This window comes from Takifugu rubripes, chromosome 7, assembly GCF_901000725.2.
Source record: "Takifugu rubripes chromosome 7, fTakRub1.2, whole genome shotgun sequence".
NCBI lineage: Eukaryota > Metazoa > Chordata > Actinopteri > Tetraodontiformes > Tetraodontidae > Takifugu > Takifugu rubripes.
In genome coordinates, this window is record NC_042291.1 from 9,127,927 (window position 1) to 9,147,962 (window position 20,036).

General features: G+C 44.4%; 6 protein-coding genes across 9 annotated transcripts; 3 read left to right on the forward strand and 3 right to left on the reverse strand.

Moving 5' to 3' along the window:
* The first annotated feature begins 208 nt into the window (after positions 1 to 208).
* On the forward strand, positions 209 to 3,620 carry LOC115250346 (serine protease hepsin-like). Its single transcript, XM_029838529.1, has 10 exons — positions 209 to 271; positions 485 to 615; positions 693 to 812; positions 971 to 1,011; positions 1,247 to 1,412; positions 1,488 to 1,678; positions 2,065 to 2,160; positions 2,256 to 2,398; positions 2,522 to 2,686; positions 2,785 to 3,620. Exons 1-10 carry the CDS (start codon positions 209 to 211, stop codon positions 2,827 to 2,829), a joined length of 1,161 nt encoding a protein of 386 aa, XP_029694389.1. The 3' UTR covers positions 2,830 to 3,620.
* LOC115250291 (B-cell receptor CD22-like) lies at positions 3,443 to 6,626 on the reverse strand. The gene is made up of 8 exons (XM_029838246.1): positions 6,483 to 6,626; positions 6,069 to 6,407; positions 5,770 to 5,994; positions 5,254 to 5,532; positions 4,887 to 5,177; positions 4,735 to 4,813; positions 4,142 to 4,375; positions 3,443 to 3,829 (listed from the first exon to the last, which is right to left on the reverse strand). The coding sequence occupies exons 1-8, from the start codon at positions 6,553 to 6,555 to the stop codon at positions 3,772 to 3,774; spliced, it is 1,578 nt and encodes a 525-aa protein (XP_029694106.1). The 5' UTR covers positions 6,556 to 6,626; the 3' UTR covers positions 3,443 to 3,771.
* A 318-nt stretch (positions 6,627 to 6,944) lies between these two features.
* On the forward strand, positions 6,945 to 10,262 carry LOC101065267 (serine protease hepsin-like). Its single transcript, XM_029838530.1, has 10 exons — positions 6,945 to 7,007; positions 7,221 to 7,351; positions 7,429 to 7,548; positions 7,707 to 7,747; positions 7,992 to 8,157; positions 8,233 to 8,423; positions 8,827 to 8,922; positions 9,012 to 9,154; positions 9,278 to 9,442; positions 9,541 to 10,262. Exons 1-10 carry the CDS (start codon positions 6,945 to 6,947, stop codon positions 9,583 to 9,585), a joined length of 1,161 nt encoding a protein of 386 aa, XP_029694390.1. The 3' UTR covers positions 9,586 to 10,262.
* An 82-nt stretch (positions 10,263 to 10,344) lies between these two features.
* On the reverse strand, positions 10,345 to 13,262 carry LOC115250287 (B-cell receptor CD22-like). Of its 3 annotated transcripts, XM_029838236.1 has the most exons (8): positions 13,144 to 13,257; positions 12,727 to 13,068; positions 12,428 to 12,652; positions 11,912 to 12,190; positions 11,540 to 11,830; positions 11,388 to 11,466; positions 10,795 to 11,028; positions 10,345 to 10,516 (listed from the first exon to the last, which is right to left on the reverse strand). In XM_029838236.1, exons 1-8 carry the CDS (start codon positions 13,214 to 13,216, stop codon positions 10,459 to 10,461), a joined length of 1,581 nt encoding a protein of 526 aa, XP_029694096.1. In that variant the 5' UTR covers positions 13,217 to 13,257; the 3' UTR covers positions 10,345 to 10,458. The 3 variants fall into 3 exon arrangements, with proteins under 3 accessions (XP_029694096.1, XP_029694095.1, XP_029694097.1); XM_029838235.1 differs by having other exon boundaries at positions 11,540 to 12,190; positions 13,144 to 13,260; XM_029838237.1 differs by lacking the exon at positions 10,345 to 10,516 and having other exon boundaries at positions 10,888 to 11,025; positions 11,540 to 12,190; positions 13,144 to 13,262.
* Positions 13,263 to 13,604: 342 nt separating this feature from the next.
* LOC115250347 (serine protease hepsin-like) lies at positions 13,605 to 16,936 on the forward strand. Its single transcript, XM_029838531.1, has 10 exons — positions 13,605 to 13,667; positions 13,881 to 14,011; positions 14,089 to 14,208; positions 14,367 to 14,407; positions 14,652 to 14,817; positions 14,893 to 15,083; positions 15,479 to 15,574; positions 15,676 to 15,818; positions 15,942 to 16,106; positions 16,205 to 16,936. The coding sequence occupies exons 1-10, from the start codon at positions 13,605 to 13,607 to the stop codon at positions 16,247 to 16,249; spliced, it is 1,161 nt and encodes a 386-aa protein (XP_029694391.1). The 3' UTR covers positions 16,250 to 16,936.
* On the reverse strand, positions 16,703 to 19,886 carry LOC105418408 (B-cell receptor CD22-like). 2 transcript variants are annotated; one of them, XM_029838253.1, is made up of 9 exons: positions 19,742 to 19,886; positions 19,351 to 19,666; positions 19,286 to 19,308; positions 18,987 to 19,211; positions 18,471 to 18,749; positions 18,099 to 18,389; positions 17,947 to 18,025; positions 17,470 to 17,700; positions 16,703 to 17,191 (listed from the first exon to the last, which is right to left on the reverse strand). In XM_029838253.1, exons 1-9 carry the CDS (start codon positions 19,812 to 19,814, stop codon positions 17,137 to 17,139), a joined length of 1,572 nt encoding a protein of 523 aa, XP_029694113.1. In that variant the 5' UTR covers positions 19,815 to 19,886; the 3' UTR covers positions 16,703 to 17,136. The 2 variants fall into 2 exon arrangements, with proteins under 2 accessions (XP_029694113.1, XP_029694112.1); XM_029838252.1 differs by having other exon boundaries at positions 17,470 to 17,703; positions 19,742 to 19,882.
* Positions 19,887 to 20,036: the final 150 nt, after the last annotated feature.

The following is a 20,036-nucleotide window of genomic DNA, read 5'->3' on the forward strand; positions in this document are numbered from 1 at the left end:
CCTATAAGAGAGAGAGACGAATTTTATGTTATAAGTAACCTTAAAGTATTATAAAAATTTGCTCATCAGCATTTTCTGTGACGTTCTGCGAAATCCATCTCTGTCCACTTGGCGCCGCTGCTGGAACATTAAACTAAACGAAGGCAACGCAGCTGACTGGTCCCCAGATAATCTACACAGAAATATCATAATTATATACCTACAATTAATGTCAGACAGCGACTACGATGGCCAAGACATGAAGACGAAGAAAGGAAGAAAGACCAAAACGGTGGTTGTTTTTGGAGAAGTGTAATTAAATCTTATTTTTTGAGTTAGGCAATTGTTTTTTAATGTTTGTATTTTAAAGGTTTGGTTAAGTTTATTTCAGAACCGCCAGAGTCTCGCTTCTATTTTCCACACAAGAGAAATCTGACAGAACTTCTTGAAAAATTGTTCTATTCGAAATTTATCTAAAATTATAATGAAATTACCGCTGTGTTAGTTGCATGGTTTTAACAAAGCAGCAAGGATCAGTGTGTTTGACTCCACCCACAAGAGGTGGCGCCAGGTGTGTTCCTCCTCAGCCAATGAGTTCCTTGCTAGCATCAGCTGTGAGGAAGTGGGTTTTGTTAGGTGAGATGGGTTTTTTACAGATCTATCTGAGCATTAAATGCTGTGACATGCGACTGAAGTGTGTTTGTGCGTTTCAGTGTGGTGAATCACTCCGTTGCTTCAGTGCCGGAGGCCAGCAGAGATGGTGGCGAGTTCTTCTGCGTCAAACAGGAAGAGCTCAGCTACGGCAAGAAAATCAAAGATGCGTTGTTCCCGTGGTAAGCTCCACCCGTCTGTGCGACGCTGCACCGACAGCCACTGTCCTCCCTTTGCCCTTTTCTTCCACCTCTCTTCTTGGTTAACGCACAGAAACATCAGCACTATGCTAGTTTGGACGTCAGGCTGTTGTTGCTAACTGTGTCTGTCTTTGTTCCAGTGACTGTGAGAGCCGGGAGGTTCTCACACTCTTGTGCCAAGGTAAGATGTTTGCTGAGATATACTATCACTGTCCGACACACTCTCCCACCTTATTTCACACGCTGGGCTACTCTTTCTCTCGTGATCTTTGTGTTTTTCTTTGCTTCCTTGATGCTTTCACATCCTGTCTGGCATTTTAATCCCCTCCGTTATGCCTATCTTGTCTGTTTTCCCCCAGTTGTGTCCTAAAATTACCCCCACACTGTTTGATTTTCTATCTGCTCTCTCCCCTCAGACTGCGGCAGGCGTAGTTTTGCAGCAGACCGTATAGTCGGTGGTGTAGATGCCAGGCAGGGAAGTTGGCCTTGGCAGGTGAGCCTCCAGTATGATGGAGTCCACCAGTGCGGGGGGTCCATCATCTCAAACCGCTGGATCGTCTCTGCAGCACACTGCTTCCCCAAGTAAGCAAGAGAGCTGCATAAAATGCAAACTCTTGTCTGTATGGATACAAGAGCAGTATATATCTTCTGTGCTAGGCGGTATAGCTTTCTTAACCGCTGGAGTGTGTTGCTGGGCTCCATCTCCAACAAACCTGTCAATGCCAACGTGGCGGAGGTTAAGACTATCGTTTACCACAGCAGCTACCTGCCCTTTGTGGATGCTAACATCGACGACAACAGCAGGGACATCGCCGTTCTCGCCCTCACCCAGCCTCTCACGTTCAACGGTATGAAGGCACACACACACACACACACACACACACGATTTCATGATAACAGTTTTTACAGATGAGGAAGAAGGAGCGTAATCTCTTTTCCACGGTAATGTTTGTGACCCCACCGCACAGATTTGAATAATTATATCATGTGTACAGATTAACTGAGAACATTAAATGAACTATATACACATGTCAACTTTTCTGGGCTAATATTTTATGTTAGATTCGTGGCTGGTTAATTGTTGAATTCTTCTTGTTAATTTATAACATGTTATATAATTGAAGATCTTCCGCTTGGGCATTGCTTCCACCTAGTGTTTATCATTTAGAATTACAGCCCCTGTATTAGTGCATGTCAGTAAGATGATGTAATTTTCTTTTGTGTACATTTACAGAGTACATCCAGCCTGTCTGTCTGCCAACACATGGACAAAGATTAATAGATGGGCAAATGGGAACAATTACTGGCTGGGGAAATGTCGGATACTTCAGTGAGTTTATATTATGACAATTGTTATTGTTTTGTTTTTTTTTTACAAAAGATCGGCTAATATCTACAGAGTTTGACAGTTTTGTTGCCTGTCAGGGCACCTTGCTGATGTCCTTCAGGAGGCACATGTGCCCATCATCAGCGATGCCGTATGCAACGCTCCTGATTACTATGACAACCAGATCACCACGACCATGTTCTGTGCTGGTTATGAGAAAGGAGGCATTGATGCTTGTCAGGTCTGTATTTTCCTCTGTTTATGTATTTTGGTGCACAAATCTAGTCTTTCTGTGCCCTCTCATTCATATGCTTGCATTTCTGTATCTTGGTGGATTTTCTGACCTTCTTAACCTGTGACACAGGGAGACAGCGGCGGTCCCTTCGTGGCAGAAGACTGTCTGTCCAAGACCAGCCGGTATCGTCTGCACGGAGTTGTGAGCTGGGGAACGGGCTGTGCTATGGCCAAGAAACCTGGCGTCTACACCAAAGTTTCCCGATTTCTTCCCTGGATATCTACAGCCATGAGGGTGAGAGACTCTCTTTCTTTTATGGAGTTTATTTGTCATAATAACAGAGGAAACGTTGGTGTCACAGATGTGTTTGTGCTTGTCTCCCCCACCAACAGAGCTATCACAACTTACCAGGGGTGCACAAATTGGCTCGGCCATGAAATTGGGTATGAAGCTCTGAGCCGACCTTGCAGAGGTCAGAAGGGACCTCTAGGGTAATAAAGACAGATACTGCTTTCCTGAACCATTAATACCCCAACTGTGAGCAGAGTTACTAACATTGTTTAACCTCTACAGGAGTCTATTTTTGTATAGTTAAAGACTGATTATAAAAGCCAAAGTGAATTTGTAATATGATCAGATATTGCAGAGGCCGCTTTTGTGATACAATACATTTTTTTTCTGTGACTTTTCTTTGCCTTTCTTGTTTTTCCCCCCACTTCTTGTTCACTTTAGTGGCACACAGCATCAAGTTGACAGTTATCTCAAAAAGTGAATTTACATGAAATTGTGGATGATAACCGTTTAGTTTGTCCTCCAGATTAAGTACAGCCTGTGCCATTTATTTGGGACTCAAGTTTGTGTTGCTAAAGGCTAACTGCTAATTTTTTAAGATTACTTAAACTGCACATAGGTATGTCATAGCAGAAACTGCATGCAATACCCCGGCTTTAGCATAAAAAGCAGTTATTTAAACATGTTTTGTCTTTTTCCTCACACGAACTGATGCGGACTTCACTCTTGTTGCAATCAGTATTTTGTTCTCGTTGTAAATACTTTTTTGTTTTATGATGTTTATTTGAAGCATTTTGCGGAGCCACAGTGCAATAAAAAAATTGAAATCGTCTTCTCAGAGGAGCTCTTTTGTGTGCTTCTTTAATGCCTATTGTGGCACGGCCTGTGTCCTGGTTGAAAATGCCTGAAAGATGAGCAGCGTTCAAATCTGCAGAGCTGAAACATCAAGAAATTATAACTGTAAAAGTCAGATATTTAACAAAGTTTGTTAATCTTTATGTTGTAAAGAATTAGGCAAGACTGAGTCCTTGTTCAGAAATGTACCAAATATAAAATAATTAAAATGATCGATACAGTTAGTTCCTGGGTCATCGTGGTGAAATTGTAGCATAGATCACACTGTCAATGCTGTTTTTTCCTTTGGACCTGTGGGGATAAATTAACCAAACATTACGAACACACTTTGCTTCCTTTTACATGGTGCTGTTGTTTTCACCCTTCTATTCATAAACCAAACCAAGAACAAACTGTGCTGCCTGCATGTCAAATTCCCCACGTACTCAACACTTCCTTAAACTTAATCAGCTTCACTCTAGATGGCTCTTCAAAATAGAGAGTTCCTCAAAGTTCTAACCACAAATTTAATGCTTCATCAGGGCATTTTTAATGCAACTATTGCAGTGTGAAAAGTGCTAAAGTGTGAAAACAGCCACCGCCAGACTGGAACAGTGAACCTACCGTGAGCCCTGCACATCTGGACTGTCGCTCAGCCCCTCCAGATCTCTGGATTTGATGTTCACTAATGAGTAGATCACCTCGCCTCCGATGGATGCCGGAGACTGAGAGGAGGAGGAGGAAGGGATCGTATGGCAAGCGACGTCTGGCAGAGCGGAGTCTGGCCTTTGGATGTTGCTGTATATGACGTTGGATTCATCAAGCGCCTTCTGATGAAGGCGCCTTTTTTTCCACCTGCTGAGACAACAACAAACATATAAATATAGAATATAGCTCATTCTTCCAGATCACATTTTGACTAAAGTTTCCTTGAAAGTAGCAGCGTGAAAACAGCGGGAAAGTTTCTGGAACGGACTCTCCTAATCTGTCTAGCTCATTTAATGGTGGAAGAAAAAAAGATTTCTGAAAGCTCTGATCAAAACTTGGTCGCATCAAAGAGAAATGTGTTATTTTATTTGGTAAAGGAAATGAGGGTTAGCCCACATGTGGCAATTCTGGACAAAGAAAAACGTCATACGACGCCCAGAAAAGGAGAAGAAATAAAAATGGCATTTGAGTGGAGAAAAGTGCAGCATCTTCATTAATGACTGACTCACCAGAACAAAAAGAGGGCGACCACAAGAGCTACGATGAGAGCGAGTCCAATTCCGACCACAGCTGGGAGCGTCTGGCTACCTGAGGAGGTCAGACATGTCACCATTTAATCACTTTAACCTAGTTATCTTTGCAAACTCTACCAGACACAAACCCCGCTGCTCCTCATCCACCATGGCCAGCAGCACCTCGGTCGAGTTCTTCCCCCCCACTTGGTTCCTGGCCTGGCAGAGGTACAGTCCAGAGTGCAGCGCCTCCATGGAGGGAATGGACAACACCTGACCTGAGCCCACCTGCAGCCCGTTGGAGCTGCTGGAGTTTGTATTTCTGTACCAGATGTAGGTATCTGCAGGGGGGTTAGCATCACTGGAGCAGGTCAGATTCACACTGCTGCCCCACACCACATGGGCTGGGTTAATTGTAATGGAAATGTTCTCCGGGACGTCTGGGAGAAGAACGGGATCCCACACAGTCACATCGTCATCATCAGAAATGTGTTGAGTTTATGTCCAGATACGTACAGTAGACCTGGAGGAGGACCACAGAGGAGTTAAAATGGTCCACCCCTCTGCTGCTGATGCTGTTCCAGGCCTGACAGTGGTACCGCCCGCTGTGATCCGGCTGCACGTCAGGGATGGTGTAGGTCTGCCCCGACCCGATGAAGCGCCCTTCCCTGTAGAGGCTGTACCCGTTGTTTCTCACCGGGGGGCTGGCGTCGCTGTGGCAGGTGAGAACCACCGAACTTCCTCTGACGACGTTGCCGGGTGAACTGATGGTCAAGGTCACTCTGTCAGGAGGATCTGATGGAGGGATGAGCCGGAAGGTTGAAGGATACAGTGAAATATGGATAGAAAAGAGTATGTAAAGGTGGAATGGCATCTTTTTTCAGACACATTTCTTATTTTTATTTCAGTTTATACACATCAGTAATTGCTGTTTTCAAAATTGATTAATGTGACTTCTGCAGAACAGTTTAATTAAGCAGATGTTGAATCAGTGATAGTTGATGAAATTAGGAGAAAGTGTGACAGGCTTACACAGTACATTTACGGCCACGGGAGCAGATCTGACCCTCTCTTGTCTCCAGACAGCACAGTGGTACCTGCCAGTGTCCTCTCGCCTGGCTACAAAGACCTCGTTCCTTACAGGTTGTTCATCCTTGAACCAGACAGCGTCCACTGGTGTGGGACAGCCCGACACACAGGTCAGCCTGATGTCGTCGCCTTCCGCCACGGAGCTCGGCTGCACAGCAGCCGTCAGCTCTGAATCACAGGGAAAAGGGTGAAGTTAGAAGGGTGATTCAAACACTCGCTGGCTGGTTTATTCCTGTTGTTACCTTTTACATACAACTTAGTAGATGTTTTACTCTTCTTTTCGGACCTAGTGTAAAAACTGAAAAAGTAGTACCCTGCATCGACGTGTTGCACATCATTTATCTGCAGGCGGCAGTCACTGATGTAGTTGCCCAAATATCGATAGCGCTGCGAGGAAACCCCGAATATTGGCAAAGAGACGCGCCTCCAACGACCAGCCACCTGCTGGAATTTCTTCCAGACAACTAGGTTGACAGTGTTGGGAAAAGGATTGGAATACCGGCAGTTAATCACCGCTGACGCCCCTCTCAGAACGCACAGATCACTGTCCAAGGTCACTTCCAAGGATCCTCTCTGAGCACCTTTCATACAAGTAAATAAACTCAGTGATTAGAAGGTTTGACCTGAAACGTTGAACCCAAAATATGTTGACTCACCAGATATCGTCGCAAGAATAATCAAAATATGACTTTTCATGCTTAAAATCCGCCTATATCGACAGAGTTCCATATAATCTCAATGTGCACGACCAACCGCTTTAGGACTATTTATGTTGAACACTAACCGAAAGTGGGAGGATTTCATGTTCCTTCCTCTTCTCAGATTTTTTTTTAGTGTTAAAAAAAAAAACCTTTTGAGAGATTTTCGTTCATGATCTGAATCGCAAGCACCGTAAAAAGAACTGCTGCTGCCTATAAGAGAGAGAGACGAATTTTATGTTATAAGTAACCTTAAAGTATAATAAAAATGTGCTCATCGGCATTTTCTGTGACGTTCTGCGAAATCCATCTCTGTCCACTAGGCGCCGCTGCTGGAACATTAAACTAAACGAAGGCAACGCAGCTGACTGGTCCCCAGATAATCTACACAGAAATATCATAATTATATACCTACAATTAATGTCAGACAGCGACTACGATGGCCGAGACATGAAGACGAAGAAAGGAAGAAAGACCAAAACGGTGGTTGTTTTTGGAGAAGTGTAATTAAATCTTATTTTTTGAGTTAGGCAATTGTTTTTTAATGTTTGTATTTTAAAGGTTTGGTTAAGTTTATTTCAGAACCGCCAGAGTCTCGCTTCTATTTTCCACACAAGAGAAATCTGACAGAACTTCTTGAAAAATTGTTCTATTCGAAATTTATCTAAAATTATAATGAAATTACCGCTGTGTTAGTTGCATGGTTGTAACAAAGCAGCAAGGATCAGTTTGTTTGACTCCACCCACAAGAGGTGGCGCCAGGTGTGTTCCTCCTCAGCCAATGAGTTCCTTGCTAGCATCAGCTGTGAGGAAGTGGGTTTTGTTAGGTGAGATGGTTTTTTTACAGATCTATCTGAGCATTAAATGCTGTGACATGCGACTGAAGTGTGTTTGTGCGTTTCAGTGTGGTGAATCACTCCGTTGCTTCAGTGCCGGAGGCCAGCAGAGATGGTGGCGAGTTCTTCTGCGTCAAACAGGAAGAGCTCAGCTACGGCAAGAAAATCAAAGACGCGTTGTTCCCGTGGTAAGCTCCACCCGTCTGTGCGACGCTGCACCGACAGCCACTGTCCTCCCTTTGCCCTTTTCTTCCACCTCTCTTCTTGGTTAACGCACAGAAACATCAGCACTATGCTAGTTTGGACGTCAGGCTGTTGTTGCTAACTGTGTCTGTCTTTGTTCCAGTGACTGTGAGAGCCGGGAGGTTCTCACACTCTTGTGCCAAGGTAAGATGTTTGCTGAGATATACTATCACTGTCCGACACACTCTGGACACTCTCCCACCTTATTTCACACGCTGGGCTACTCTTTCTCTCGTGATCTTTGTGTTTTTCTTTGCTTCCTTGATGCTTTCACATCCTGTCTGGCATTCTAATCCCCTCCGTTATGCCTATCTTGTCTGTTTTCCCCCAGTTGTGTCCTAAAATTACCCCCACACTGTTTGATTTTCTATCTGCTCTCTCCCCTCAGACTGCGGCAGGCGTAGTTTTGCAGCAGACCGTATAGTCGGTGGTGTAGATGCCAGGCAGGGAAGTTGGCCTTGGCAGGTGAGCCTCCAGTATGATGGAGTCCACCAGTGCGGGGGGTCCATCATCTCAAACCGCTGGATCGTCTCTGCAGCACACTGCTTCCCCAAGTAAGCAAGAGAGCTGCATAAAATGCAAACTCTTGTCTGTATCGATACAAGAGCAGTATATATCTCCTGTGCTAGGCGGTATAGCTTTCTTAACCGCTGGAGTGTGTTGCTGGGCTCCATCTCCAACAAACCTGTCAATGCCAACGTGGCGGAGGTTAAGACTATCGTTTACCACAGCAGCTACCTGCCCTTTGTGGATGCTAACATCGACGACAACAGCAGGGACATCGCCGTTCTCGCCCTCACCCAGCCTCTCATGTTCAACGGTATGAAGGCAGACACACACACACACACACACACACACACACACACACACACGATTTCATGATAACAGTTTTTACAGATGAGGAAGAAGGAGCGCAATCTCTTTTCCACGGAAATGTTTGTGACCCCACCGCACAGATTTGAATAATTATAACATGTGTACAGATTAACTGAGAACATTAAATGAACTATATACACATGTCAACTTTTCTGGGCTAATATTTTATGTTAGATTCGTGGCTGGTTAATTGTTGAATTCTTCTTGTTAATTTATAACATGTTATATAATTGAAGATCTTCCGCTTGGGCATTGCTTCCACCTAGTGTTTATCATATAGAATTACAGCCCCTGTATTAGTGCACGTCAGTAAGATGATGTAATTTGCTTTTTATGTACATTTACAGAGTACATCCAGCCTGTCTGTCTGCCAACACATGGACAAAGATTAATAGATGGGCAAATGGGAACAATTACTGGCTGGGGAAATGTCAGATACTTCAGTGAGTTTATATTTTATGACAATTGTTATTGTTTTTTTACAAAAGACCGGCTAATATCTACAGAGTTTGACAGTTTTGTTGCCTGTCAGGGCACCTTGCTGATGTCCTTCAGGAGGCACATGTGCCCATCATCAGCGATGCCGTATGCAACGCTCCTGATTACTACGACAACCAGATCACCACTACCATGTTCTGTGCTGGTTATGAGAAAGGAGGCATTGATGCTTGTCAGGTCTGTATTTTCCTCTGTTTATGTATTTTGGTGCACAAATCTAGTCTTTCTGTGCCCTCTCATTCATATGCTTGCATTTCTGTATCTTGGTGGATTTTCTGACCTTCTTAACCTGTGACACAGGGAGACAGCGGCGGTCCCTTCGTGGCAGAAGACTGTCTGTCCAAGACCAGCCGGTATCGTCTGCACGGAGTTGTGAGCTGGGGAACGGGCTGTGCTATGGCCAAGAAACCTGGCGTCTACACCAAAGTTTCCCGATTCCTTCCCTGGATATCTACAGCCATGAGGGTGAGAGACTCTCTTTCTTTTATGGAGTTTATTTGTCATAATACCAGAGGAAACGTTGGTGTTACAGATGTGTTTGTGCTTGTCTCCCCCACCAACAGAGCTATCACAACTTACCAGGGGTGCACAAATTGGCTCGGCCATGAAATTGGGTATGAAGCTCTGAGCCGACCTTGCAGAGGTCAGAAGGGACCTCTAGGGTAATAAAGACAGATACTGCTTTCCTGAACCATTAATACCCCAACTGTGAGCAGAGTTACTAACATTGTTTAACCTCTACAGGAGTCTATTTTTGTATAGTTAAAGACTGATTATAAAAGCCAAAGTGAATTTGTAATATGATCAATACTAGAGGCCACTTTTGTGATACAATACATTTATTTTCTGTGACTTTCTTGTTTTTTTCCCCCACTTCTTGTTCACTTTAGTGGCACACAGCATCAAGTTGACAGTTATCTCAAAAAGTGAATTTACATGCAGACTCATGAAATTGTGGATGATAACCGTTTAGTTTGTCCTCCAGATTAAGTACAGCCTGTGCCATTTATTTGGGACTCAAGTTTGTGTTGCTAAAGGCTAACTGCTAATTTTTTAAGATTACTTAAACTGCACATAGGTATGTCATAGCAGAAACTGCATGCAATACCCCGGCTTTAGCATAAAAAGCAGTTATTCAAACATGTTTTGTCTTTTTCCTCACACGAACTGATGCGGACTTCACTCTTGTTGCAATCAGTATTTTGTTCTCGTAAATAGTTTTTTGTTGTTCATGATGTTGAAGCGTTTTGCGGAGCCACAGTGCAATAAAAAAATTGAAATTGTCTTCTCAGGGGAGCTCTTTTGTGTGCTTCTTTAATACCTATTGTGGCACTGCCCGTGTCCTGGTTGAAAATGCAAGTCAGATATTTAACAAAGTTTGTTAATCTTTATGTTGTAAAGAATTAGGCAAGACTGAGTCCTTGTTCAGAAATGTACCAAATATAAAATAATTAAAATGATCGATACAGTTAGTTCCTGGGTCATCGTGGTGAAATGGTAGCATAGATCACACTGTCGATGCTGTTTTTTCCTTTGGACCTGTGGGGATAAATTAACCAAACATTACAAACACACTTTGCTTCCTTTTACATTGTGCTGTTGTTTTCACCCTTCTATTCATAAACTAAACCCAGAACAAACTGTGCTGCCTGCATGACAAATTCCCCACATACTTCACTCTAGATGGCTCTTCAAAATAGAGAGTTCCTCAAAGTTCTAACCACAAATCTAATGCTTCATCAGGGCGTTTTTAATGTAAATATTGCAGTGTGAAAAGTGTGAAAACAGCCACCACCAGACTGGAACAGTGAACCTACCGTGAGCCCTGCACATCTGGACTGTCGCTCAGCCCCTCCAGATCTCTGGATTTGATGTTCACTAATGAGTAGATCACCTCGCTTCTCATGGATGCCGGAGACTGAGAGGAGGAGGAGGAAGGGATCGTATGGCGAGCGACGTCTGGCAGAGCGGAGTCTGGCCTTTGGATGTTGCTGTATATGACGTTGGATTCATCAAGCGCCTTCTGATGAAGGCGCCTTTTTTTCCACCTGCTGAGACAACAACAAACATATAAATATAGAATATAGCTCATTCTTCCAGATCACATTTTGACTAAAGTTTCCTTGAAAGTAGCAGCGTGAAAACAGCGTGAAAGTTTCGGGAATGGACTCTCCTAATCTGTCTAGCTCATTTAAAGGTGGAAGAAAAAAAGATTTCTGAAAGCTCTGATGAAAAATTGGTCACATCAAAGAGAAATGTGTTATTGTATTTGGTAAGGGAAATGAGGGTTAGCCCACATGTGGCAATTCTGGACAAAGAAAAACGTCATACAACGCCCAGAAAAGGAGAAGCAATAAAAATGGCATTTGAGGGGAGAAAAGTGCAGCATCTTCATTAATGACTGACTCACTAGAACAAAAAGAGGGCGACCACGAGAGCTACGATGAGAGCGAGTCCAATTCCGACCACAGCTGGGAGCGTCTGGCTACCTGAGGAGGTCAGACATGTCACCATTTAATCACTTTAACCTAGTTATCTTTGCAAACTCTACCAGACACAAACCCCGCTGCTCCTCATCCACCATGGCCAGCAGCACCTCGGTTGAGTTCTTCCCCCCCACTTGGTTCCTGGCCTGGCAGAGGTACAGTCCAGAGTGCAGCGCCTCCATGGAGGAAATGGACAACACCTGACCTGAGCCCACCTGCGACCCGTTGGAGCTGCTGGAGTTTGTATTTCTGTACCAGATGTAGGTATCTGCAGGGGGGTTAGCATCACTGGAGCAGGTCAGAGTCACACTGCTGCCCCACACCACATGGGCTGGGTTAATTGTAATGGAAATGTTCTCCGGGACGTCTGGGAGAAGAACGGGATCCCACACAGTCACATCGTCATCATCAGAAATGTGTTGAGTTGAGTTTATGTCCAGATACGTACAGTAGACCTGGAGGAGGACCGCAGAGGAGTTAAAATGGTCCACCCCTCTGCTGCTGATGTTGTTCCAGGCCTGACAGTGGTACCGCCCGCTGTGATCCGGCTGCACGTCAGGGATGGTGTAGTTCTGCCCCGACCCGATGAAGCGCCCTTCCCTGTAGAGGCTGTACCCGTTGTTTCTCACCGGGGGCCTGGCGTCGCTGTGGCAGGTGAGAACCACCGAACTTCCTCTGACGACGTTCCCGGGTGAACTGATGGTCAAGGTCACTCTGTCAGGAGGATCTGATGGAGGGATGAGCCGGAAGGTTGAAGGATACAGTGACATATGGATAGAAAAGAGTATGTAAAGGTGGAATGGCATCTTTTTTCAGACACATTTCTTATTTTTATTTCAGTTTATACACATCAGTAATTGCTGTTTTCAAAATTGATTAATGTGACTTCTGCAGAACAGTTTAATTAAGCAGATGTTGAATCAGTGATAGTTGATGAAATTAGGAGAAAGTGTGACGGGCTTACACAGTACATTTACGGCCACGGGAGCAGATCTGACCCTCTCTTGTCCCCGGACAGCACAGTGGTACCTGCCAGTGTCCTCTCGCCTGGCTACAAAGACCTCGTTCCTTACAGGTTGTCCATCCTTGAACCAGACAGCGTCCACTGGCGTGGGACAGCCCGACACACAGGTCAGCCTGATGTCGTCGCCTTCCGCCACGGAGCTCGGCTGCACAGCAGCCGTCAGCTCTGAATCACAGGGAAAAGGGTGAAGTTAGAAGGGTGATTCAAACACTCGCTGGCTGGTTTATTCCTGTTGTTACCTTTTACATACAACTCAGTAGATGTTTTACTCGTCTGATCTTCGGACCTGGTGAGAAAACTGAAAGAGTAGTTCCCTGCATCGACGTGTTGCACATCATTTATCTGCAGGCGGCAGTCACTGATGAAGTCGCCCAAATATCGATAGCGTTGCGAGGAAGCCCCGAAATTTGGCAAAGAGCCGGGCCTCCAATAACCAACCATCTGATATTGTTTCATCCAGCCAACTGTGGTGACAGTGTCGGTTAAAGGATTGGAATACCGGCAGTTAATCACCGCTGACGCCCCTCTCAGAACGCACAGATCCCTGTCCAAGGTCACTTCCAAGGATCCTCTCTGGGCACCTTTCATCCAAGTAAATAAACTCAGTGATTAGAAGATTTGACCTGAAACGTTGAACCCAAAATATGTTGACTCACCAGATATCGTCGCAAGAATAATCAAAAAATGACTTCTCATGCTTAAAATCCGCCTATATCGACAGAGTTCCATATAATCTCAATGTGCACGACCAACCGCTTTAGGGCTATTTATGTTGTACACTAACCAAAAGTGGGAGGATTTCATGTTCCTTCCTTTTCTCAGATTTTTTTTTTAGTGTTAAAAAAAAACCTTTTGAGAGATTCTCGTTCATGATCTGAATCGCAAGCACCGTAAAAAGAACTGCTGCTGCCTATAAGAGAGAGAGACGAATTTTATGTTATAAGTAACCTTAAAGTATAATAAAAATGTGCTCATCAGCATTTTCTGTGACGTTCTGCGAAATCCATCTCTGTCCACTAGGCGCCGCTGCTGGAACATTAAACTAAACGAAGGCAACGCAGCTGACTGGTCCCCAGATAATCTACACAGAAATATCATAATTATATACCTACAATTAATGTCAGACAGCGACTACGATGGCCAAGACATGAAGACGAAGAAAGGAAGAAAGACCAAAACGGTGGTTGTTTTTGGAGAAGTGTAATTAAATCTTATTTTTTGAGTTAGGCAATTGTTTTTTAATGTTTGTATTTTAAAGGTTTGGTTAAGTTTATTTCAGAACCGCCAGAGTCTCGCTTCTATTTTCCACACAAGAGAAATCTGACAGAACTTCTTGAAAAATTGTTCTATTCGAAATTTATCTAAAATTATAATGAAATTACCGCTGTGTTAGTTGCATGGTTGGAACAAAGCAGCAAGGATCAGTGTGTTTGACTCCACCCACAAGAGGTGGCGCCAGGTGTGTTCCTCCTCAGCCAATGAGTTCCTTGCTAGCATCAGCTGTGAGGAAGTGGGTTTTGTTAGGTGAGATGGGTTTTTTACAGATCTATCTGAGCATTAAATGCTGTGACATGCGACTGAAGTGTGTTTGTGCGTTTCAGTGTGGTGAATCACTCCGTTGCTTCAGTGCCGGAGGCCAGCAGAGATGGTGGCGAGTTCTTCTGCGTCAAACAGGAAGAGCTCAGCTACGGCAAGAAAATCAAAGACGCGTTGTTCCCGTGGTAAGCTCCACCCGTCTGTGCGACGCTGCACCGACAGCCACTGTCCTCCCTTTGCCCTTTTCTTCCACCTCTCTTCTTGGTTAACGCACAGAAACATCAACACTATGCTAGTTTGGACGTCAGGCTGTTGTTGCTAACTGTGTCTGTCTTTGTTCCAGTGACTGTGAGAGCCGGGAGGTTCTCACACTCTTGTGCCAAGGTAAGATGTTTGCTGAGATATACTATCACTGTCCGACACACTCTGGACACTCTCCCACCTTATTTCACACGCTGGGCTACTCTTTCTCTCGTGATCTTTGTGTTTTTCTTTGCTTCCTTGATGCTTTCACATCCTGTCTGGCATTTTAATCCCCTCCTTTATGCCTGTCTTGTCTGTTTTCCCCCAGTTGTGTCCTAAAATTACCCCCACACTGTTTGATTTTCTATCTGCTCTCTCCCCTCAGACTGCGGCAGGCGTAGTTTTGCAGCAGACCGTATAGTCGGTGGTGTAGATGCCAGGCAGGGAAGTTGGCCTTGGCAGGTGAGCCTCCAGTATGATGGAGTCCACCAGTGCGGGGGGTCCATCATCTCAAACCGCTGGATCGTCTCTGCAGCACACTGCTTCCCCAAGTAAGCAAGAGAGCTGCATAAAATGCAAACTCTTGTCTGTATGGATACAAGAGCAGTATATATCTCCTGTGCTAGGCGGTATAGCTTTCTTAACCGCTGGAGTGTGTTGCTGGGCTCCATCTCCAACAAACCTGTCAATGCCAACGTGGCGGAGGTTAAGACTATCGTTTACCACAGCAGCTACCTGCCCTTTGTGGATGCTAACATCGACGACAACAGCAGGGACATCGCCGTTCTCGCCCTCACCCAGCCTCTCACGTTCAACGGTATGAAGGCACACACACACACACACACACACACACACACACACGATTTCATGATAACAGTTTTTACAGATGAGGAAGAAGGAGCGCAATCTCTTTTCCACGGAAATGTTTGTGACCCCACAGCACAGATTTGAATAATTATAACATGTGTACAGATTAACTGAGAACATTAAATGAACTATATACACATGTCAACTTTTCTGGGCTAATATTTTATGTTAGATTCGTGGCTGGTTAATTGTTGAATTCTTCTTGTTAATTTATAACATGTTATATAATTGAAGATCTTCCACTTGGGCATTGCTCCCACCTAGTGTTTATCATATAGAATTACAGCCCCTGTATTAGTGCACGTCAGTAAGATGATGTAATTTTCTTATTGTGTACATTTACAGAGTACATCCAGCCTGTCTGTCTGCCAACACATGGACAAAGATTAATAGATGGGCAAATGGGAACAATTACTGGCTGGGGAAATGTCGGATACTTCAGTGAGTTTATATTATGACAATTGTTATTGTTTTTTTTTTGTTTTTTTTTTACAAAAGACCGGCTCATATCTACAGAGTTTGACAGTTTTGTTGCCTGTCAGGGCACCTTGCAGATGTCCTTCAGGAGGCACATGTTCCCATCATCAGCGATGCCGTATGCAACGCTCCTGATTACTACGACAACCAGATCACCACTACCATGTTCTGTGCTGGTTATGAGAAAGGAGGCATTGATGCTTGTCAGGTCTGTATTTTCCTCTGTTTATGTATTTTGGTGCACAAATCTAGTCTTTCTGTGCCCTCTCATTCATATGCTTGCATTTCTGTATCTTGGTGGATTTTCTGACCTTCTTAACCTGTGACACAGGGAGACAGCGGCGGTCCCTTCGTGGCAGAAGACTGTCTGTCCAAGACCAGCCGGTATCGTCTGCACGGAGTTGTGAGCTGGGGAACGGGCTGTGCTATGGCCAAGAAACCTGGCGTCTACACCAAAGTTTCCCGATTCCTTCCCTGGATATCTACAGCCATGAGGGTGAGAGACTCTCTTTCTTTTACGGAGTTTATTTGTCATAATACCAGAGGAAACGTTGGTGTTACAGATGTGTTTGTGCTAGTCTCCCCCACCAACAGAGCTATCACAACTTACCAGGGGTGCACAAATTGGCTCGGCCATGAAATTGGGTATGAAGCTCTGAGCCGACCTTGCAGAGGTCAGAAGGGACCTCTAGGGTAATAAAGACAGATACTGCTTTCCTGAACCATTAATACCCCAACTGTGAGCAGAGTTACTAACATTGCTTAACCTCTACAGGAGTCTATTTTTGTATAGTTAAAGACTGATTATAAAAGCCAAAGTGAATTTGTAATATGATCAATACTAGAGGCCACTTTTGTGATACAATACTTTTTTTTCTGTGACTTTCTTGTTTTTCCCCCCACTTCTTGTTCACTTTAGTGGCACACAGCATCAAGTTGACAGTTATCTCAAAAAGTGAATTTACATGCAGACTCATGAAATTGTGGATGATAACCGTTTAGTTTGTCCTCCAGATTAAGTACAGCCTGTGCCATTTATTTGGGACTCAAGTTTATGGTGCTAAAGGCTAACTGCTAATTTTTTAAGATTACTTAAACTGCACATAGGTATGTCATAGCAGAAACTGCATGCAATACCCCGGCTTTAGCATAAAAAGCAGTTATTCAAACATGTTTTGTCTTTTTCCTCACACGAACTGATGCGGACTTCACTCTTTTTGCAATCAGTATTTTGTTCTCGTTGTAAATAGTTTTTTGTTGTTTATGATGTTTATTTGAAGTGTTTTGCGGAGCCACAGTGCAATAAAAAATTGAAATTGTCTTCTCAGAGGAGCTCTTTTGTGTGCTTCTTTAATGCCTATTGTGGCACTGCCCGTGTCCTGGTTGAAAATGCAAGTCAGATATTTCACAAAGTTTGTTAATCTTTATGTTGTAAAGAATTAGGCAAGACTGAGTCCTTGTTCAGAAATGTACCAAATATAAAATACCAGTAATTAAAATGATCGATACAGTTAGTTCCTGGGTCATCATGGTGAAATGGTAGCATAGATCACACTGTCGATGCTGTTTTTTCCTTTGGACCTGTGGGGATAAATTAACCAAACATTACAAACACACTTTGCTTCCTTTTACATTGTGCTGTTGTTTTCACCCTTCTATTCATAAACTAAACCAAGAACAAACTGTGCTGCCTGCATGACAAATTCCCCACATACTTCACTCTAGATGGCTCTTCAAAATAGAGAGTTCCTCAAAGTTCTAACCACAAATCTAATGCTTCATCAGGGCGTTTTTAATGTAAATATTGCAGTGTGAAAAGTGTGAAAACAGCCACCACCAGACTGGAACAGTGAACCTACCGTGAGCCCTGCACATCTGGACTGTCGCTCAGCCCCTCCAGATCTCTGGATTTGATGTTCACTAATGAGTAGATCACCTCGCTTCTCATGGATGCCGGAGACTGAGAGGAGGAGGAGGAAGGGATCGTATGGCGAGCGACGTCTGGCAGAGCGGAGTCTGGCCTTTGGATGTTGCTGTATATGACGTTGGATTCATCAAGCGCCTTCTGATGAAGGCGCCTTTTTTTCCACCTGCTGAGACAACAACAAACATATAAATATAGAATATAGCTCATTCTTCCAGATCACATTTTGACTAAAGTTTCCTTGAAAGTAGCAGCGTGAAAACAGCGGGAAAGTTTCTGGAACGGACTCTCCTAATCTGTCTAGCTCATTTGAAGGTGGAAGAAAAAAAGATTTCTGAAAGCTCTGATGAAAAATTGGTCGCATCAAAGAGAAATGTGTGAAGTGCAGCATCTTCATTAATGACTGACTCACCAGAACAAAAAGAGGGCGACCACAAGAGCTACGATGAGAGCGAGTCCAATTCCGACCACAGCTGGGAGCGTCTGGCTACCTGAGGAGGTCAGACATGTCACCATTTAATCACTTTAACCTAGTAATCTTTGCAAACTCTACCAGACACAAACCCCGCTGCTCCTCATCCACCATGGCCAGCAGCACCTCGGTCGAGTTCTTCCCCCCCACTTGGTTCCTGGCCTGGCAGAGGTACAGTCCAGAGTGCAGCGCCTCCATGGAGGAAATGGACAACACCTGACCTGAGCCCACCTGCAGCCCGTTGGAGCTGCTGGAGTTTGTATTTCTGTACCAGATGTAGGTATCTGCAGGGGGGTTAGCATCACTGGAGCAGGTCAGATTCACACTGCTGCCCCACACCACATGGGCTGGGTTAATTGTAATGGAAATGTTCTCTGGGACGTCTGGGAGAAGAACGGGATCCCACACAGTCACATCGTCATCATCAGAAATGTGTTGAGTTGAGTTTATGTCCAGATACGTACAGTAGACCTGGAGGAGGACCGCAGAGGAGTTAAAATGGTCCACCCCTCTGCTGCTGATGCTGTTCCAGGCCTGACAGTGGTACCGCCCGCTGTGATCCGGCTGCACGTCAGGGATGGTGTAGTTCTGCCCCGACCCGATGAAGCGCCCTTCCCTGTAGAGTCTGTACCCGTTGTTTCTCACCGGGGGGCTGGCGTCGCTGTGGCAGGTGAGAACCACCGAACTTCCTCTGACGACGTTCCCGGGTGAACTGATGGTCAAGGTCACTCTGTCAGGAGGATCTGATGGAGGGATGAGCCGGAAGGTTGAAGGATACAGTGAAATATGGATAGAAAAGAGTATGTAAAGGTGGAATGGCATCTTTTTTCAGACACATTTCTTATTTTTATTTCAGTTTATACACATCAGTAATTGCTGTTTTCAAAATTGATTAATGTGACTTCTGCAGAACAGTTTAATTAAGCAGATGTTGAATCAGTGATAGTTGATGAAATTAGGAGAAAGTGTGACGGGCTTACACAGTACATTTACGGCCACGGGATCAGATCTGACCCTCTTTTGTCCCCGGACAGCACAGTGGTACCTGCCAGTGTCCTCTCGCCTGGCTACAAAGACCTCGTTGCTTACAGGTTGTCCATCCTTGAACCAGACAGCGTCCACTGGCGTGGGACAGCCCGACACACAGGTCAGCCTGATGTCGTCGCCTTCCGCCACGGAGCTCGACTGCACAGCAGCCGTCAGCTCTGAATCACAGGGAAAAGGGTGAAGTTAGAAGGGTGATTCAAACACTCGCTGGCTGGTTTATTCCTGTTGTTACCTTTTACATCCAACTTAGTAGATGTTTTACTCTTCTTAGTAGATGTTTTACTCTTCTTAGTAGATGTTTTACTCTTCTTTTCGGACCAGGTGTAAAAACTGAAAAAGTAGTTCCCTGCATCGGCGTGTTGCACATCATTTATCTGCAGGCGGCAGTCACTGGTGAAGTTGCCCAAATATCGATAGCGCTGCGAGGAAGCCCTGAAATTTGGCAAAGAGCCGGGCTCCCAATAACCAACCTCCTGCTTTTGTTTCCTCCAGCCAACTGCGGTGACAGTGTGGTAAAAAGGTTTGGAATACCGGCAGTTAATCACCGCTGACGCCCCTCTCAGAACGCACAGATCCCTGTCCAAGGTCACTTCCAAGGATCCTCTCTGGGCACCTTTCATCCAAGTAAATAAACTCAGTGATTAGAAGGTTTGACCTGAAACGTTGAACCCAAAATATGTTGACTCACCAGATATCGTCGCAAGAATAATCAAAATATGACTTTTCATGCTTAAAATCCGCCTATATCGACAGAGTTCCATATAATCTCAATGTGCACGACCAACCGCTTTAGGGCTATTTATGTTGAACACTAACCAAAAGAGGGAGGATTTCATGTTCCTTCCTTTTCTCAGATTTTTTTTTTAGTGTTAAAAAAAAAAACTTTTGAGAGATTCCGGTTTATGATCTGAATCGCAAGCACCGTAAAAAGAACTGCTGCTGCCTATAAGAGAGAGAGACGAATTTTATGTTATAAGTAACCT

Bases quoted from the DNA above. Each gene is read 5' to 3' on its own strand.
- LOC115250347 (XM_029838531.1), top strand. From the start codon at position 13,605: ATGTCAGACAGCGACTACGATGGCCAAGACATGAAGACGAAGAAAGGA. The intron at 14,408-14,651 runs GTAAGATGTTTG...CTCTCCCCTCAG, and splicing joins TCTCACACTCTTGTGCCAAG to ACTGCGGCAGGCGTAGTTTT. The intron at 14,818-14,892 runs GTAAGCAAGAGA...CTCCTGTGCTAG, and splicing joins GCAGCACACTGCTTCCCCAA to GCGGTATAGCTTTCTTAACC.
- LOC101065267 (XM_029838530.1), top strand. From the start codon at position 6,945: ATGTCAGACAGCGACTACGATGGCCGAGACATGAAGACGAAGAAAGGA. The intron at 7,352-7,428 runs GTGAGATGGTTT...TGTGCGTTTCAG, and splicing joins GAGGAAGTGGGTTTTGTTAG to TGTGGTGAATCACTCCGTTG. The intron at 9,443-9,540 runs GTGAGAGACTCT...CCCCACCAACAG, and splicing joins GGATATCTACAGCCATGAGG to AGCTATCACAACTTACCAGG.
- LOC115250346 (XM_029838529.1), top strand. From the start codon at position 209: ATGTCAGACAGCGACTACGATGGCCAAGACATGAAGACGAAGAAAGGA. The intron at 1,012-1,246 runs GTAAGATGTTTG...CTCTCCCCTCAG, and splicing joins TCTCACACTCTTGTGCCAAG to ACTGCGGCAGGCGTAGTTTT. The intron at 2,399-2,521 runs GTCTGTATTTTC...CCTGTGACACAG, and splicing joins GAGGCATTGATGCTTGTCAG to GGAGACAGCGGCGGTCCCTT.
- LOC115250291 (XM_029838246.1), bottom strand. From the start codon at position 6,555: ATGGAACTCTGTCGATATAGGCGGATTTTAAGCATGAAAAGTCATATT. The intron at 6,408-6,482 runs GTGAGTCAACAT...CTTGTATGAAAG, and splicing joins TATTCTTGCGACGATATCTG to GTGCTCAGAGAGGATCCTTG. The intron at 5,178-5,253 runs GTACGTATCTGG...TTCTTCTCCCAG, and splicing joins GGTCCTCCTCCAGGTCTACT to ACGTCCCGGAGAACATTTCC.
- LOC105418408 (XM_029838252.1), bottom strand. From the start codon at position 19,814: ATGGAACTCTGTCGATATAGGCGGATTTTAAGCATGAAAAGTCATATT. The intron at 19,309-19,350 runs ATCTACTAAGAA...GAAGAGTAAAAC, and splicing joins TCCGAAAAGAAGAGTAAAAC to ATCTACTAAGTTGGATGTAA. The intron at 17,192-17,469 runs GTAGGTTCACTG...TTATCCCCACAG, and splicing joins CCAGATGTGCAGGGCTCACG to GTCCAAAGGAAAAAACAGCA.
- LOC115250287 (XM_029838235.1), bottom strand. From the start codon at position 13,216: ATGGAACTCTGTCGATATAGGCGGATTTTAAGCATGAGAAGTCATTTT. The intron at 12,653-12,726 runs GTAACAACAGGA...CCTGTGATTCAG, and splicing joins TACTGAGTTGTATGTAAAAG to AGCTGACGGCTGCTGTGCAG. The intron at 11,029-11,387 runs GTGAGTCAGTCA...TTGTTGTCTCAG, and splicing joins GTCGCCCTCTTTTTGTTCTA to CAGGTGGAAAAAAAGGCGCC.